The sequence below is a fragment of the Peromyscus californicus genome, unplaced genomic scaffold (genome assembly GCF_007827085.1).
Source record: "Peromyscus californicus insignis strain IS unplaced genomic scaffold, ASM782708v3 Scaffold_15__1_contigs__length_86483966, whole genome shotgun sequence".
Lineage (NCBI taxonomy): Eukaryota > Metazoa > Chordata > Mammalia > Rodentia > Cricetidae > Peromyscus > Peromyscus californicus.
Window position 1 is genome coordinate 59,878,707 of NW_026294447.1, and position 14,897 is coordinate 59,893,603.

At 50.1% G+C, this 14,897-nt stretch overlaps 1 protein-coding gene across 2 annotated transcripts in view; it reads left to right on the forward strand.

The window, feature by feature from the left end:
* The window catches only part of Dync1h1 (dynein cytoplasmic 1 heavy chain 1), a 68,666-nt gene that overhangs the window by 42,543 nt on the left and 11,226 nt on the right, over positions 1 to 14,897 (forward strand). For both annotated transcript variants that reach the window (XM_052738985.1, XM_052738986.1), the window contains exons 41-54: positions 477 to 642; positions 2,385 to 2,548; positions 5,095 to 5,224; positions 7,287 to 7,420; positions 7,850 to 7,964; positions 8,058 to 8,219; positions 8,301 to 8,515; positions 8,615 to 8,819; positions 10,390 to 10,563; positions 10,645 to 10,764; positions 10,952 to 11,072; positions 12,455 to 12,650; positions 13,131 to 13,248; positions 14,144 to 14,359. In XM_052738985.1, coding sequence (XP_052594945.1) covers positions 477 to 642; positions 2,385 to 2,548; positions 5,095 to 5,224; positions 7,287 to 7,420; positions 7,850 to 7,964; positions 8,058 to 8,219; positions 8,301 to 8,515; positions 8,615 to 8,819; positions 10,390 to 10,563; positions 10,645 to 10,764; positions 10,952 to 11,072; positions 12,455 to 12,650; positions 13,131 to 13,248; positions 14,144 to 14,359 — 2,236 coding nt within the window. The remainder of the gene's footprint in view (positions 1 to 476; positions 643 to 2,384; positions 2,549 to 5,094; positions 5,225 to 7,286; positions 7,421 to 7,849; positions 7,965 to 8,057; positions 8,220 to 8,300; positions 8,516 to 8,614; positions 8,820 to 10,389; positions 10,564 to 10,644; positions 10,765 to 10,951; positions 11,073 to 12,454; positions 12,651 to 13,130; positions 13,249 to 14,143; positions 14,360 to 14,897) is intronic.

Sequence of the window (14,897 nt, forward strand, 5' to 3'; positions counted from 1 at the left end):
AAAAGCATTGGTAGCTGGACGAGATGGCATGCACCTTATATACCCAGACTTTGCAGGATGAGGCAGAAGGAGGCCATCTGAGCTCAGAGTGAAGCCGTCTCAAGATGGTAAAGCAGAGCATTAGGCTAGCGGCAGTGCTCCAGAGGCTGACATGCAGAACGTGGGTGCTGGGTTCAGTCCCTGTGTGTGCTGCCACCAAAAAACCAGCTAGGAAAGGGAGGGGAAGGGGGAAAGAGGGGGACATTGACTTTATGGGAGTAATGAACTCTCCCACCCATCTGCAAGGCCAAAGTGAGGCTGGACTGAGCCTGAGTTCTTTGCTTGGTTATTCCAAGCTTTGTGTACTATCCGTGGTACGTCAGGCCCCAGCCCCAGCAGTGTGTGTGGCCTAGGTCAGCTTTGGCATGAGGCCTGTTGAGTGGATTGGGAGTGACTGAGTCCATTATAAGGTGCTGAGCTGTGCTGTCCTGGTACAGGTTCTTACGCCACGTGCCTGTCGTCTATGTGGATTACCCAGGACCGGCCTCCCTGACGCAGATCTACGGCACCTTTAACCGAGCCATGCTGAGGCTCATTCCCTCGCTCCGCACCTATGCAGAACCTCTCACCGCTGCCATGGTGGAGTTCTATACCATGTCACAGGTACACGACGCTGCCACTCCTCAGAATTCTTTTCCTCTACAGCAAAAAAACCTGTTGAAAGACTGGGATCCAGCTAGGTCTGGTAGCACAGGCTTGTAATCTCAGCTGTTCAGGTTGAGGCAGGAGGATTGCAAGCCCATCATTTGATATTCTTTGAACATTTAAAAATCACATATTGGGTGTGGTGGTGAAATGGTCCATCTGGTGAATGTGCTGGCACCAAGCCTGATGACCCCAGAAACCCACACGGTTGGAAGAGAGAACAAACCCCCTCAAGTTGCCCTCTGATAGAGCTCCACTCCAGTGTACTTGTGCGCGCGTGCACACAAACACAGATGAATATGAGATACACTTTTTCTCATTTTTAAAACTACATGTGAGAGCCAGGCATGGTGATGTACACACCTTTAATTCTAGACTTAAAAAGTGGAGGTTGATGGATCTCTGTGTGTATGAGGCCAGCCTGGTCTACCTAGTGAGTTCCAAGACAGCTAGAGCTACATAGTGAGACCCTGTCTCTGAATAAAAACAAAACAAAAGCCATCAAAGTAAATAAACAAAACAAACCTACATGTTAGGACTGGAGTTGTAAAAATGAAAAGTTCATATTAAAAAATAGGTCTTTGGGCTAGGGGCTAGGGAGGTAGCTCAGTTGTTCCAGAACTATGTAGCGAGGTCAAGGATAGCCTGTGGCACATGGGGCTTTGCCTCTAACAATACAAATAAATCTTTACCCTGCTGAGAAGTATTGCTTGGGTTTTGACCTGCGTGGCCCTTTAATGGGTGCTGGGCTGTCTACACCAGCATGTCTATAGTGCTTGGTTCTTTGTGCTCTATCCTGCAAGGACTTTTTACCTATGCATTTAATTGATTGAAGTATTTTTTCTGAAGGGTATTGTATGGTATAAACATTAATTTAGAAGGTTTTGTTTTAGGTTTTTTTATTTTGTGTATGGGAGTTTTGTCTGTGTGTTTGTGTACCAAGAGTGCAGTGCTGAAGATGCCTGAAGAGGGTGTCAGATTCCCTGGGACTGGAGTTAAAAATAATTGTGAGCCACCATGTGAGTGCTGAGATTTAACCCAATTCCTCTGGAAGAGCAGCCAGTGTGGACCACTGAGCCGCCTCTCTAACCTGTTTGTCTCTGTGGACTTTTCTTCTGTCCCTCGTTTGCTTTGTTATTTGAGACAGGATCTCACTATGCAGCTCTGGCACTCTGCAAACCAGGCTGGCCTCGAACTCACAGAGATCAGCCTCTCTCTGCCTCCCGAGTGCTGGGATTAAAGGCGTGCACCACCGCCCAGATATTTTTTCTTCTTTAAAGTAGGGTCTTAGGGATCCCATTATGCAGCAAAGGATGACACTGAACCCCACCTCCAAGCTCCACAGCTGATCCTAGATACTTATTCCAGTCTGGAGTGAGCGTGGGTCTGATTTTATTTTGTGGCATCCTGCTTTGTTGGGGTCTGTGGAGGGAAGGACTGTCTTTGTTCTCTGATCTTTATGGGAATTGATTTGTTTTTATCAGCCTCGGGGATGGAACCCAGGGCCTGCAACATCTGGGATGAGTGCTCTACACTAGCCCCACCCAGCTGTTTGAACCTGAACATTGCTGACTAGTTCATTCTTGAATACTTTGGGTCTAGATTCTCTTTAGAACAGAAATGTTTTATAGCCTCTCACCTTGTAACCTCTTTTTCACATTATCGGACATTGACATAAGCTCCGTTTTCCACTCCTGCAGGAGAGGTTCACTCAGGATACGCAGCCACACTATATCTATTCACCCCGTGAGATGACTAGGTGGGTAAGAGGAATCTTTGAAGCCCTGAGGCCCCTGGAGACATTGCCTGTTGAAGGCCTCATTCGCATTTGGGCACACGAAGCCCTGCGTCTCTTCCAAGACAGGTAAGGGGAGCCAAGAGTACTCTGATTACATTCCTCCCTCTTTGCATCTGGGGTCCTCTGTGGACATCTGTGCAAGGCTGGCCCAGCCATGCATGAGCCAGGTAGACAGCAGTGGAGGCAGCCTAGCATATTTGGATGTCGATCACAGTCACCTCCAGGTCTTGTTTCCATGGGATTTCTCAGTATTGTCTGCTGTTATGTGACTGGGGAAGGCAGTCAGTGGACCGGTTAAACCAACACCAACATCCATCCATGCACCGTAGGTGCTGATGGGGCTTTACGGAGCAGGGACTCACTGGAGGGTACAGCTCCTCCCTGTCCTTCCTACTCTCGACAGAGGTGCTCTGTGGCTCCAGGGCACTGGCTGTCACACTGTAAGTGGCCAGTGCCAAGGGAGGAACTGGCGGGCCCAAGTGCCGTGGATTGTGGGACGCCCTCTAGTTTCAGTCTCACAAGCAAAATATTTTGTCTTTTCCAGGGAGTCTTGGAAACTACCGATATTTTTGTTTTGTAAACCTTTTTTAAATGCCATCTTTATAGTTCAGAATAGTTTTCATTTTATAATAAATTCTTTATTTTCCTCCTCACCCTGACCTGTCCTTTTTTTTTTCTTTCTTTCTTTAAATTTTTTTTTAAGATTTATTTATTCATTAAGTACAGTGTTCCGCCTGCATGTATACCTGCAGACTGGAAGAGGGCACCAGATCTCATTACAGAAGGCTGTGAGCCACCTGTGGTTGCTGGGAATTGAACTCAGGACCTCTGGAAGAGCAGCCAGTGATCTTAACCTCTGAGCCATCTCTCTGGCCCTCTTTCATGTTTTTTATCTCACGTATTTTAAGAATCTTTTAGTTGTATTTTGGGCTTACTTCTGTGTTCATGAGATTAACTCTAGGTTTCCAACAGCAGCACTTTTCTTGTTTGTTTGGAAACAGCGTCCCAGTATGTAACCCTTGCTATAACTCAATATGTAGACCGTACACTGGCCTTGAACTTACAGAGATTCTCCTGCCTCTGCCTCCTGAGTGTTGGGATGAAAGACGTATCCACTACACTCAGCTTACCTGCAGCTTTTCCCGTCCGTGTTGTCTGAGAATCTTCCCATGCTGGCTTTTTGCAGGGGGCTGCCTGTTGGGCCACTGTCCTTGTGCTTCTTGGTTTCTGCCAAGTTGCATTTCAGGAAGATGCTGTAAGGGGTGCTTGAGGGTAGGCTCAGAGGATGAGGGTGAGCTGGGAATTGCTGGCACAGGCCTGTCGTCCCAGCACACAGGAGGATCAGGAGTTTAGGGTCAACATTGGCAATATATTGTCAGTTTGAAACCAGACTGTCTGCATAAGACCTTATCTTAAAAAAAAAAAAAAAAAGCCATAAAAATGTAGACAAGGGAGAGACCCAGGTGTGCAGCCTGCCCTTTACAGGCTGCTGCTTCGGAAAAGGCTCCGTTGTTAAGTGAACTGTCCTCATCGTTGCTGACTGCAGAATTGTAATTGTTACGGGGAACCACAGAGAAAATTTTATTTAGACTCAAAACAAGTAATTGTGCAGCTGGCTGGTAGTGGCACACACCTTTAGTCCTAGCACTTGGGAGACAGAAGCACACAGATCTCTGTGAATTTGAGGCCGGCCTGGTTTACAGAGCAAGTTCCAGGACAGCCAGGGCTACACAAAGAAACCCTGTCTTGGGGGGGGGGGGGGGGGGATAATTGTGCATATAAATTCTGTTTTGGAAACCTTGCATGATTGCATATACCTATAAAATTCTAGCACTTGGGGAACTGAGGCAAGATTTCAAATTCAAGGTAAAACTGGTTCTAGAGTGAGACTCTGCCTCACAGTGCATATTCATGCACGTGCACACACACCCCATACACACACACACACATGCACGCGCGCGTGCGCACACAAGTATTTTACACTCTGCTTCTCAGAAGACCCCATGCTTCAGGACAGTGTCTCTTGTCTGCTCTGTTGATGTTAAAGTAGACATGCTCCAGGCTCTCCTATGTAGGTAGAACATTGTTGTTAGCAAGTGTAAAAACAAATTTGAGCTGGACTTGGTAGTGTATAGCCAACATCTCACCATGCAGGAGGTGAATCTGGGGTTTACAGCTAGTCTGGGTACTATAGTAGAGGTTGGAAAAAGAAAGGAACCAAATTTATCATTTCATATCTTAAATCAGTCTTGTACAGTGTCATGGTGCCAGGGTCTGTTTAGTATCAAAATATCAATTTGCGGGCTGGAGAGATGGCTCAGAGGTGAGGAGCACTGGCTGCTCTTCCAGAGGTCCTGAGTTCAATTCCCAGCAACCACACGGTGGCTCGCAGCCTTCTGTAATGAGATCTGGTGCCCTCTTCTGGCCTGCAGGCATACATGCAGACAGAACATTGTATACATAATAAATAAATCTTTAAAAAAACAATTAAAAAAAATCAGATTGCTTCAGCCACGTCCACCCCAGTTCCTGGGGTGGGGGCTCTCAGCCCCGCCATGTGGCTGCTGTCACCAGGCCTCGTGACTGACACTTGTGCTGCTCTCCCTGAACAGGCTTGTGGAGGACGAAGAACGGCGCTGGACAGATGAGAACATCGACATGGTTGCTCTGAAGCACTTCCCGAACATAGACAAAGAGAAGGCTATGAGCCGGCCTATTCTGTACAGCAACTGGCTGTCCAAGGTACAGACCGCCGCAGGGCGGCAGAAGCTCCCACCAGAGCTATCCTCCGGTTGCTAGCTCGGGAGGGCGAGTGGGCGTGTCTGGGGCTTTCAGTCCCTAGTGCTATGGAAAAAGGAAAACATCAAGGACTGTAGTTTCAGCAGAGGCACTAAGCATTGTCTGTCTGTCTGTTTTTCAAGACAGGGTGTCTCTGTGTAGCGCTGGCTGTCTGCAGGCTAGCCTCAAACTCAGATCCATCTGCCTCTACCTACCAAGTGCTGGAATTAAAGGCGTGCACCACCACTGCCTGGCAGCACTAAGCAATTTCAGTCTTTGGGTTTTCGGCAGAAAGCCCCAGAAGACATGTAGCTGGCATAGCCTCTCAATGGATTCTTCCATGTGTGATGATCTGTGGGCAGGAGCAGTGGTCTAGCAGCTGCAGAAGGTCACCCAAACACTAAAAATGGGGCAGTTGCGAGCAATTTGTATGAAAGCTTTTTTTTTTTTCCATAATCTTCACAAATTCAAACTTTTTTTTTAATTAAAAAATTTTTTTATTCTTTTTACACACCAATCAAAGATTCCCCTCTTCCCTCCTCCCACCCCCTCAGCCTCCCCCCCAAATCCCTCCCAAGAAGGCAAGGCCTCCATGGGGAGGCACATCCAGTAGAGGCAAGTCCAAGCCCTTCCCCCTGCCTCAAGACTGCACGTATGAAAGCTGCTTTTTTCAGGGGAGGGGAGTGGTTTTCAAGACAGGGTTTCTCCATGTAGTTTTGGTTTCTGTCCTGGATCTTGCTCTGTAGACCAGGCTGGCCTTGGACTCACAGAGAGCCGCCTGCCTCTGCCTCCCAAGTGCTGGGATTAAAGGTATGCGCCACCACCACCCAGCAAAAGCTTCTTAATGCCAAATGCTAAATAATAGCAGTGACATTTGCAAATAGCTGTGAATTGTCCTTTTCCTGTGGAGGGGGGAACTGCTTCCCATTTAGTCTTGATGCATATTTCATGCAGAGATCACTGCTGATATGGGGGTAAGTCAAAACTTCTGTGGGGAGGCCATGCTCTAAAAGCAAAGGAAGGAACAGAGGGTTCCTCCCAGCCTGGAGGTCTGACAGGCAACTGTGCATTGAGTTTGGAGAGAATCGTAAGCTGGGCTTGGCTTTTGTAGCTCAGTGGTAGAGCACTTGCCTAATGCATGAGACCCTGGTTCCATGCCCCGTGCTTTCCAGAAACAGGGGTTCTGAGCACACATCTGTGGTCTGGCTACTTAGGAGGCAAAGGCCGAGGAATCACTTGAGCCCAAGGCAACATACATAATGAATCCCCATCCCAAAAAACAAAGCATAATGGAATAAAACAGAGTTCCACCTGTCAGGGGCGCCTTCCTGTCGGGAGGGCAGCTGATGCTAGGGACGCCCAGTAGGTCGTTCAGTGTCAAGGAACTTTCTGGGGTCTAAGCTGTAGCCCGTCATTGTTGTTTGCAGGAGACCTTCCCCAGTGGTCTCCTTTTACTATTTATGGGGTCTTCTGAAGAGCAAGCATTCTTACCAGTTTAACCACCTCTGACTGGTTTTAGGTGTGTTGTGAGCTGTGGGTTGTCTGCACATTTCCCTTCTGTACACTCGTCCTGTGTTGAGTAATTGTCGCTGTCTTACTAGGCTTCCCTGTGCATGTGAGTGTGTCTTCTAGCTCTAGTAACCTCTGTTGATCTGTTCTCTGCTTTCTGTCCTGATTACAGCAGTACAGGCCTTCATGCCTGCTTCTTTTCCATGAATATCTTGACCATTTTCAATTCTTTCTTCTTCCAAACACTCCTTAGAGTCGGCTTGTCAGCTTCCTCCAAGAGCGCCATCAGCCACCTTTGAGCTTTTGGTGGGAGTCTGAGTTTGGATGAGCTGACATGTGTGGTGTGTGCTTTCTACAATCAGGGCTACAGAGGAATCCATGCATGAGATGCTCTGCACTCCCTGAATGCTGTCTTGATGCTGTGCATTTTTTAAGCGGTCCTTGGTGTCGAGGAACTGCATGTCTTAACAGCTCAGTGACCTGATCAATGGCGGGCTGCATTGTTTTTCCCAAACAGGATTACATCCCAGTAGACCAAGAAGAGCTAAGAGACTATGTCAAGGCTCGGCTGAAGGTCTTCTATGAAGAAGAACTGGATGTTCCCTTGGTCTTGTTCAATGAAGTGCTCGACCATGTGCTCAGGATTGACAGGTAGGCTTTACCGTTACTGCCACAGTCCGTCTCCTGAGCTGTGTGCAGGGTCACACTGCGCATGGTGCTGTCTCCCCACACCTCCACCTCAGCCTTGCTGCTGACACCTTCCCTTATCCCTCAGTCCAGCCTCACTGTCCTGGGCTCTCACTCCAAGAACCTTCTCTGTAGGCCTGCTGCCAGTTTGGGTCCTTCAGCCTCCAGCTAGAGCTGGGTTCATCTCTCATGTCATTGGCATCTAGAGGGCAGGGCTGTGTCTTCTGCGTCCACTAGACCTGGCCCTCCACAGCTGCTCACAGTGCTTTAACATACACATTCAAGGCATGATGAAAATGTTAAACACCATCCTAGAAAAGTCACGGGCATGAGTATCAGATGGGAAGTGAATCAAATAAGCCTGGAAATTGATCTCTTCTGATGATGTTCCAGAATATTCCGACAGCCTCAAGGTCATTTGCTTCTGATTGGTGTTAGTGGAGCTGGCAAAACCACCCTGTCTCGTTTTGTCGCCTGGATGAATGGCTTGAGCGTGTACCAGATTAAGGTGGGTCTGTTGGATAGCCTCTCAGTTCCTGAGTCTGGATTCTGCATGTAGCTGTTGAATGAGAAGAATTCTGACTTGTGGCTGCTTCTGTAGGTCCACAGGAAGTACACAGGGGAAGACTTTGATGAAGATCTGAGGACAGTGCTGAGACGTTCTGGCTGTAAAAATGAAAAGATAGCATTCATAATGGACGAATCCAATGTCCTAGACTCTGGGTTCCTGGAGCGAATGAATACCCTTCTGGCCAATGGAGAGGTAGGGGAGCGTGTGCTGTAATGTGTTGCATGGCATCTCCTTACAAGTCAACTAAGCCACAGTGCGTCTCTTCTTCCCCAGGTCCCTGGGCTCTTTGAAGGGGATGAATACGCCACGCTGATGACTCAGTGCAAAGAGGGTGCCCAGAAGGAAGGCCTGATGCTCGACTCGCACGAGGAGCTGTACAGGTGGTTCACCAGCCAGGTGATCCGCAACCTGCACGTGGTGTTCACCATGAACCCGTCCTCAGAGGGGCTCAAGGACCGGGCAGCCACGTCACCAGCCCTTTTCAACAGGTAATGCTGACCTTTGCTGCCTCCAGGTCTGGGCACTGAGCTTCCATCCAAGGCAGACCCCCTCTGGAGAGCTGTTGGAGATGAGAGCATCTTTTTCAGGTGTGTGCTGAATTGGTTTGGTGACTGGTCCACTGAAGCGCTGTATCAGGTCGGCAAAGAATTCACCAGTAAAATGGACCTGGAGAAGCCCAACTATATAGTCCCTGACTACATGCCAGTCGTGTACGACAAGCTGCCGCAGCCACCAACACACCGGGAAGCCATCGTGAACAGCTGTGTGTTCGTCCATCAGACTCTTCACCAGGTGTGTGCCGCTTGAGAGCAGCCCGCAGAAAGCCGAGCTGGTGCATCACACGCATTAGACGTTTGGGAGCTTCCCAACTGACCCCGCTCTGCCGCAGCAAAGCAAATACTTTTCCTCACCTCTTCATGACACCTATTCTTTTTTCTTTTGGGGGGGGTGTTTCAAGACAGGGTTTCTTTGTGTAGCCCTAACTGCCTTGGAACTAGCCCTGTCTGTAACCCAGGCTCACCTCACTCATGCTCATGAGATGACGTCCGTTCTTGTCAGCAGTCCTTTCTCCCTTCACACTTCCTTCTCCGCCCAGGTTTTGTTCCTCTAGAACAAGAGGCTCTCATGTCTCCATAACTGCTCAGATGGGGACCAGTGAGATGGCTTGATGGGTAAAGGTGCTTGCTGTGGAAGCCCAGTGACCCAAGTTTGATCGCAGGAACCCCCAAAAGGTGGAAGGAGAGGACCTGACTCCCGAAAGATGTCCTTTGACCCTCACATGGGAACCATGGCATCCGTGTTATGTGCACACAGTAATAACAGAAAGAAATAAATGGCCAGGTGGGCAAAAGCCTTGCAGGCTGTAGGAGCCAGCGCTGCTGCTGGAGTCCAGAAGCTCCCAGATAGCGTACAGGAGCACAGGCTGTTCGCGGTGAATGGTCCCCACTGTCCTGCGCTTTAGGAGTGCTTTAACAGACAGGTGACTGTTGAGAAACCTTTATGAAACCCACTCAGAGCTGTGGCAGCCTGTCACCTAGTGTCCCCACAGCCATCCCAGTTGTCCTGTTTCTGATACCTCCCTTCCAGCAGCAGCCAAAGCTGTTTATCACAGAAAACGGTTCTTACTCTCTGTGTCCTCTGGAAATAAGCAGAAACCTGTGGTGACATGCCTGCAATCCCAACACTTATTTGGGACCTTGAAACTTAGGACTTGAGAGATGGCTCAGCATGTAAGAGCACAGACTGCTCTTCGGAGGACCTGGGTTCTAGTCCCAGCACTCACATGGCAGCTCACAACTGTGTAACTCCAGTCAGTCATAGGGGATCCAACACCCTCTTCTAGCCTCCATGGCTACCAGGCATGCACATGGTACACAGACACACATGTAGGCAAAACACCCACACACATAAATTTTTTTTGACTTAAAAAGAGAGAGAATTGCATTCCAGCCTGTGTTACATAATAAGACCTTGTCTTGAGAAGAAAAAAAAAAGACTAAACACGGCCTACATTGACATAGTAAATCTGTTGTTTGTTGAGCGTTTTTCTCATAAAATATGCTTCTGAGCCGAGTATGGTGGCCCACACCTGTAATCCCAGCACTTGGGAGAAAGCGGCAAGAGGGTCAGGTGTTCAAGGTCAGCCTGGGCTACATGAAACCCTAACTCAAAATAACAAAGAGACAGCGTCTCCAGGATGGGCGTTTTGTGTGCTGTCACTCGTCAGGGTTTAAGGATGGAGGTTTTTGAGTCTTGAGAACGGGGGCTGGCTTGAGTGTTCTGAGCGCCAGGCCCACTCCTCCACGTCACACTGCAGTCTGACAGGGTGGAGTTGAGGCTGGCTGACTTTGTTTTCTAAAAGGCCAACGCACGCCTGGCAAAGCGAGGAGGCAGAACGATGGCCATCACGCCTCGGCACTACCTGGACTTCATCAACCACTACGCCAACCTTTTCCATGAGAAGCGCAGCGAGCTGGAGGAGCAGCAGATGCACCTGAATGTCGGTCTCCGGAAAATCAAAGAAACTGTCGACCAGGTAGAGCAGGAGCAGCAGCCCCTCACGGCCCCACCGAGGACTTGCTGCGTGTGTCTGTGTTGAGAATGGCTTGTTCCGTAGGTGGAAGAACTGCGCCGGGACCTGAGGATCAAGAGCCAAGAGCTGGAAGTGAAGAACGCGGCCGCCAACGACAAGCTGAAGAAAATGGTGAAAGACCAGCAAGAGGCTGAAAAGAAAAAGGTGCGTCCCTTATTCCAGGGAGCCAACCTGCGGGCCTGGGCCTACGCGGGAGGAGGCTTGGTTTGTACAGGGTTCTAAATTGAATGGGTTAGCAGGTGTGTGTTGGCAGGAGGGGAGCTGTGTAAGGTTCACTTAGCCGGTCCACAGTGCTTTAACCGTGTGCACCTAAGCCATCCTTGCTTTCTAGGTCATGAGCCAGGAGATCCAGGAGCAGCTGCACAAGCAGCAGGAGGTCATTGCAGACAAGCAGATGAGTGTCAAGGAGGATCTTGATAAGGTGGAGCCCGCCGTCATTGAGGCCCAGAATGGTATGTCAGTGCTGTCAGACCTGGACCTTCAGCAGCACTGAAGACGCTGTGAGGCCCGGGGGCTGTGCTTCTGGGAGCATCGTGGGCAGACACCTGCAGCCTCTTTGAAGTGCTCCCCTGTCTCCACCTCTTCGAGCAGCATGCTGTAGCCCCGGTCTGATTTACTGTCATGAGGCCCTTCTTGTAAGAGAGCTAGCAGATGGACTCTCTGTCTTGCCGAGTCTGGGCCTCAAGCCTATAATCTCACGTCGTAGTGAGGCAAGGCAAGAGGATCTTGAGACCCTGTCTAAAACTAGGGCTGGAGACGGCTGAGCAGTAGGACTTATGCTGTTCTTGCAGAGAACCCAGGTTCAGTTCCTAGCACCCACATGGCAGCGCCTACTGTGTAACTCCGGTGCAGGGTCCTAGTGTCTTCCTCTGGCTTCCTCAGGCGCTGCACCCATGGCGCACATACAGACCTGCAGGCAAAACGCTCCCTCAGCACTCGGAGTGCTCCCAGCACTCGGAAGACACAGGCAGGAGGGTCTCTAGTCACTCTTCCTCTGTTCCTGAAAGACCTGTGCAGGGCTGTAGCAGTAGCCCCCTTATGGATTGTGGTCACCCAGTAAGGAAGAGTGACCTTAGCTGTCGTGCTCACTAGAGTTTGGCTGTGTCTGGTGGCCCAGTTATTAGAGCTTTCATTTCACACCTAGGACGGTTACACACCTACAGAGGCTCTGAGTTTGCACACACACATGGATAATAAGGAAAAATTTCTACTCAGTAACTACAAGTATTTTCTAAATCTTCAATCTCAAAAACTGCATTTCAGTTTATAAAGGTATTGACCTCTTTTTAAAGCAGCCATTAGACAACTGTAAATTGTAGCAGATTAATGAGGCTTGCGCAGGCCTCCGCCTGGCTGTGGCTTGGGGTCGCTATCTGCCTCATAAAGCAAAAGTGGGGACGTTACCTTCTAGGAGAACAAGTCATCACCTCTGAAAAGTTTTCCTCTCCTACATAAGTTAAAAGAGAGAAAATAGCCTCAAGTGGTGGTGGACATACCTTTAATCCCAGCACTCGGGAGGCAGAGACAAGTGGATCTCTGTGAATTCGAGGCCAGCCTGGTCTACATAGCAAGTTCCAGGACAGCCAGGGCTACACAGAGAAACCCTGTCTCATAGAGACAAAAAAAAAAAAAAAGAGAGAGAGAGAAAATAATTGTAGCTGGTTGACAGTGTAATTCCTGAAACTGTAAAACAAGCTAACACCGTGCTCGCCAAGGACAGTTGCAGTTTAGGGTAGGTGATGTAAGGTGTGCTCTAAGTGGGGTGGAGCCCTGGTGGCGGCCTTGTCCACGTCTCACTTGTACTCTGCCTCCCCCCACCACCCCTGCTGACCAGCTGTGAAGTCCATCAAGAAGCAGCACCTGGTGGAGGTGAGGTCCATGGCCAACCCTCCTGCTGCTGTGAAGCTGGCGCTGGAGTCCATCTGCCTGCTGCTGGGCGAGAGCACCACAGACTGGAAGCAGATCCGCTCCATCATCATGAGGGAGAACTTCATCCCCACCATTGTCAACTTCTCAGCGGAGGAGATCAGGTGAGGCCCTTACTGTGGTAGTGAAAAGGTGGGGCCCCCTCGGGGACGCTCCTGTTTGCTTGCGGCAAAAGCTCTGCTTGGCCATCTCTGGCATGTCGTCTACCAAAGGGAACATGGGTCACACCAGTCCCACGGGTGCCTTTCAATACAGTCTCAGCAAGAAAGCCAGCATTCTCCTCTGCACATGTTTTTGACATTGCCTCTGCCAGCAACAGCTTCATCCCTCCAGATAGTTGTGAGGGGACTGCACTCGGCCCTTGCTGCCGCAGAGCAAGGGTCTTCTGGCCCGAGTTGCTATAGTGAGGGGCCAGAGGCAGAAGCGGGCAGACAGAGCCTGTCCTCAGCAGCCCTGTCACCTTCCCCTGAGAACCAGGGCTCAGCCAGCATCATCAGAAGTGCTAGCTGGGCCTTTACACTTGTATTTCGTGAAAGTGCATTATTTTTATTCTGTGCGCGCTTAGAGATAATTTCCTCTCCCAGTGATGCCATAAGGGAGAAGATGAAGAAAAACTACATGTCCAACCCCAGCTATAACTATGAAATTGTCAACCGGGCTTCCCTGGCTTGCGGCCCCATGGTGAAGTGGGCAATTGCACAGGTAGGTCCCTCTACAGCCGGCCCTGGGCACGGGGTCGGGGGGGGGGGGGGGTTCTTGTCATGTCTTGTTTCCATTAGCTGTTTGCTGCTGTGGTTTCCTTGTTTTTGTTTGTTTACGTTGAAAAGAAACAGTGTGGGTTAGGTGAGAATGAGCGGCTCCCGGCAGGAAAAGATGGAGAAAAGTCCAGTGTGGGATAGACCTAGACCCGGCTTACTAGGAAAGAGAGGGGCACTGCCCAGAGCAGCGTGGGCCGGTGAGCCGGTTCTCAAAGGGGGGTGCTGGTACATGGGGGTGTGCTTCCCATGGGCATGTGGAGGTCAGGGGACAGCTTGTGGAGTCAGCTCTGTCCTACCTCTGCGTGGGTTCTGAGGGTCGAACTCTGCTCTCCAGGCTTACATGGCAAGCACTTTTTCAAGACAGGGTGTCTCTGTGTAGCCCTGGCTGTCCTGGAACTCACTTTGTAGACCAGGCTGGCCTTGAACTCAAGAGGTCAGCCTGCCTTTGCCTCCTGAATGCTGGGATTAAAGTCGTGTGCCACCACCGCCCTGCTATTTTTGTTTTTTCATTGTGTGTGTGTCTGTGTTGTGAATATGTGCACATGAGAAATCCAGAGAAGGGCTGAGTGCTGGGAAACAAACTCGGTTCCTCTGTGATGTAAGAGCAGGTTTGCTCTAACTGCTGAGCCATTTCTCTACCCCCATTTGGTTTCTGAGAGAATCTCCCTTTTAGCCCAGGCTACTGCAGCCCGAATGCCAGGGCTACAGCCCCAGCCCTTGCTTTACCTGGCCGTACTAGTAATGGGCTTCACTGTGGCGTTTTCACACGTTCACGTCAGCCTGCCTTGTCCTTTGTCACATGTCATTCTCTGTCACACCCTATGCCTTGCCCTTCCCAGCTGAATTATGCAGACATGTTAAAGAGAGTGGAGCCCCTGAGAAATGAGCTGCAGAAGCTGGAAGACGATGCCAAGGACAACCAGCAGAAAGCCAACGAGGTGGAGCAGATGATCCGGGATCTGGAGGCCAGCATCGCCCGCTACAAGGAAGAGTATGCCGTCCTCATCTCAGAGGCCCAGGCCATCAAGGCAGACCTGGCAGCTGTCGAAGCAAAAGTAAGTCCCTGAACTCTGTTACCGAGGAGGTCCTCATGGCCTCCCTGGTGGAAGCCTAGAATAACAGGGGTTGTCTCATACACCGCATGTCTTGTCGAGGCAGTGAACCAGCTCTGTGTGTGTTGGGGCCCTGAGTGTGCACCAAGTACATTTACTTTCACTCACTTCCTCCTTGAGTCCTTGAAGTGGGCCATCAGTGTGTCTTCCCTTTGGCCATACCCAGCTGTTCCTCACCTCAGGCAATCCCAGATGTGCATTTCTCTAGGGCTGCAGTTAATGCTCTGCCCTTGGCTGTGCTCTGATGAGATGCGGACACATGTTTCGTTAGTGTCTATAGCCCAGTCTGCCTGAGTCTACTAGCCCTCCCCAGACCCTGCACACACAGATACTCTCTCTCTCTCACTAATTCTGAGGTCAGATGTGCATGCCATAGCACACACGTGGCAGCCAGAGGACGACACTTGTGGAGTTGGTTCTCTCCTTCCACTGAGTAGGTTGCAGGGATGGAACTCTGGTCATCAGGCTTGGCGGCAAGAGC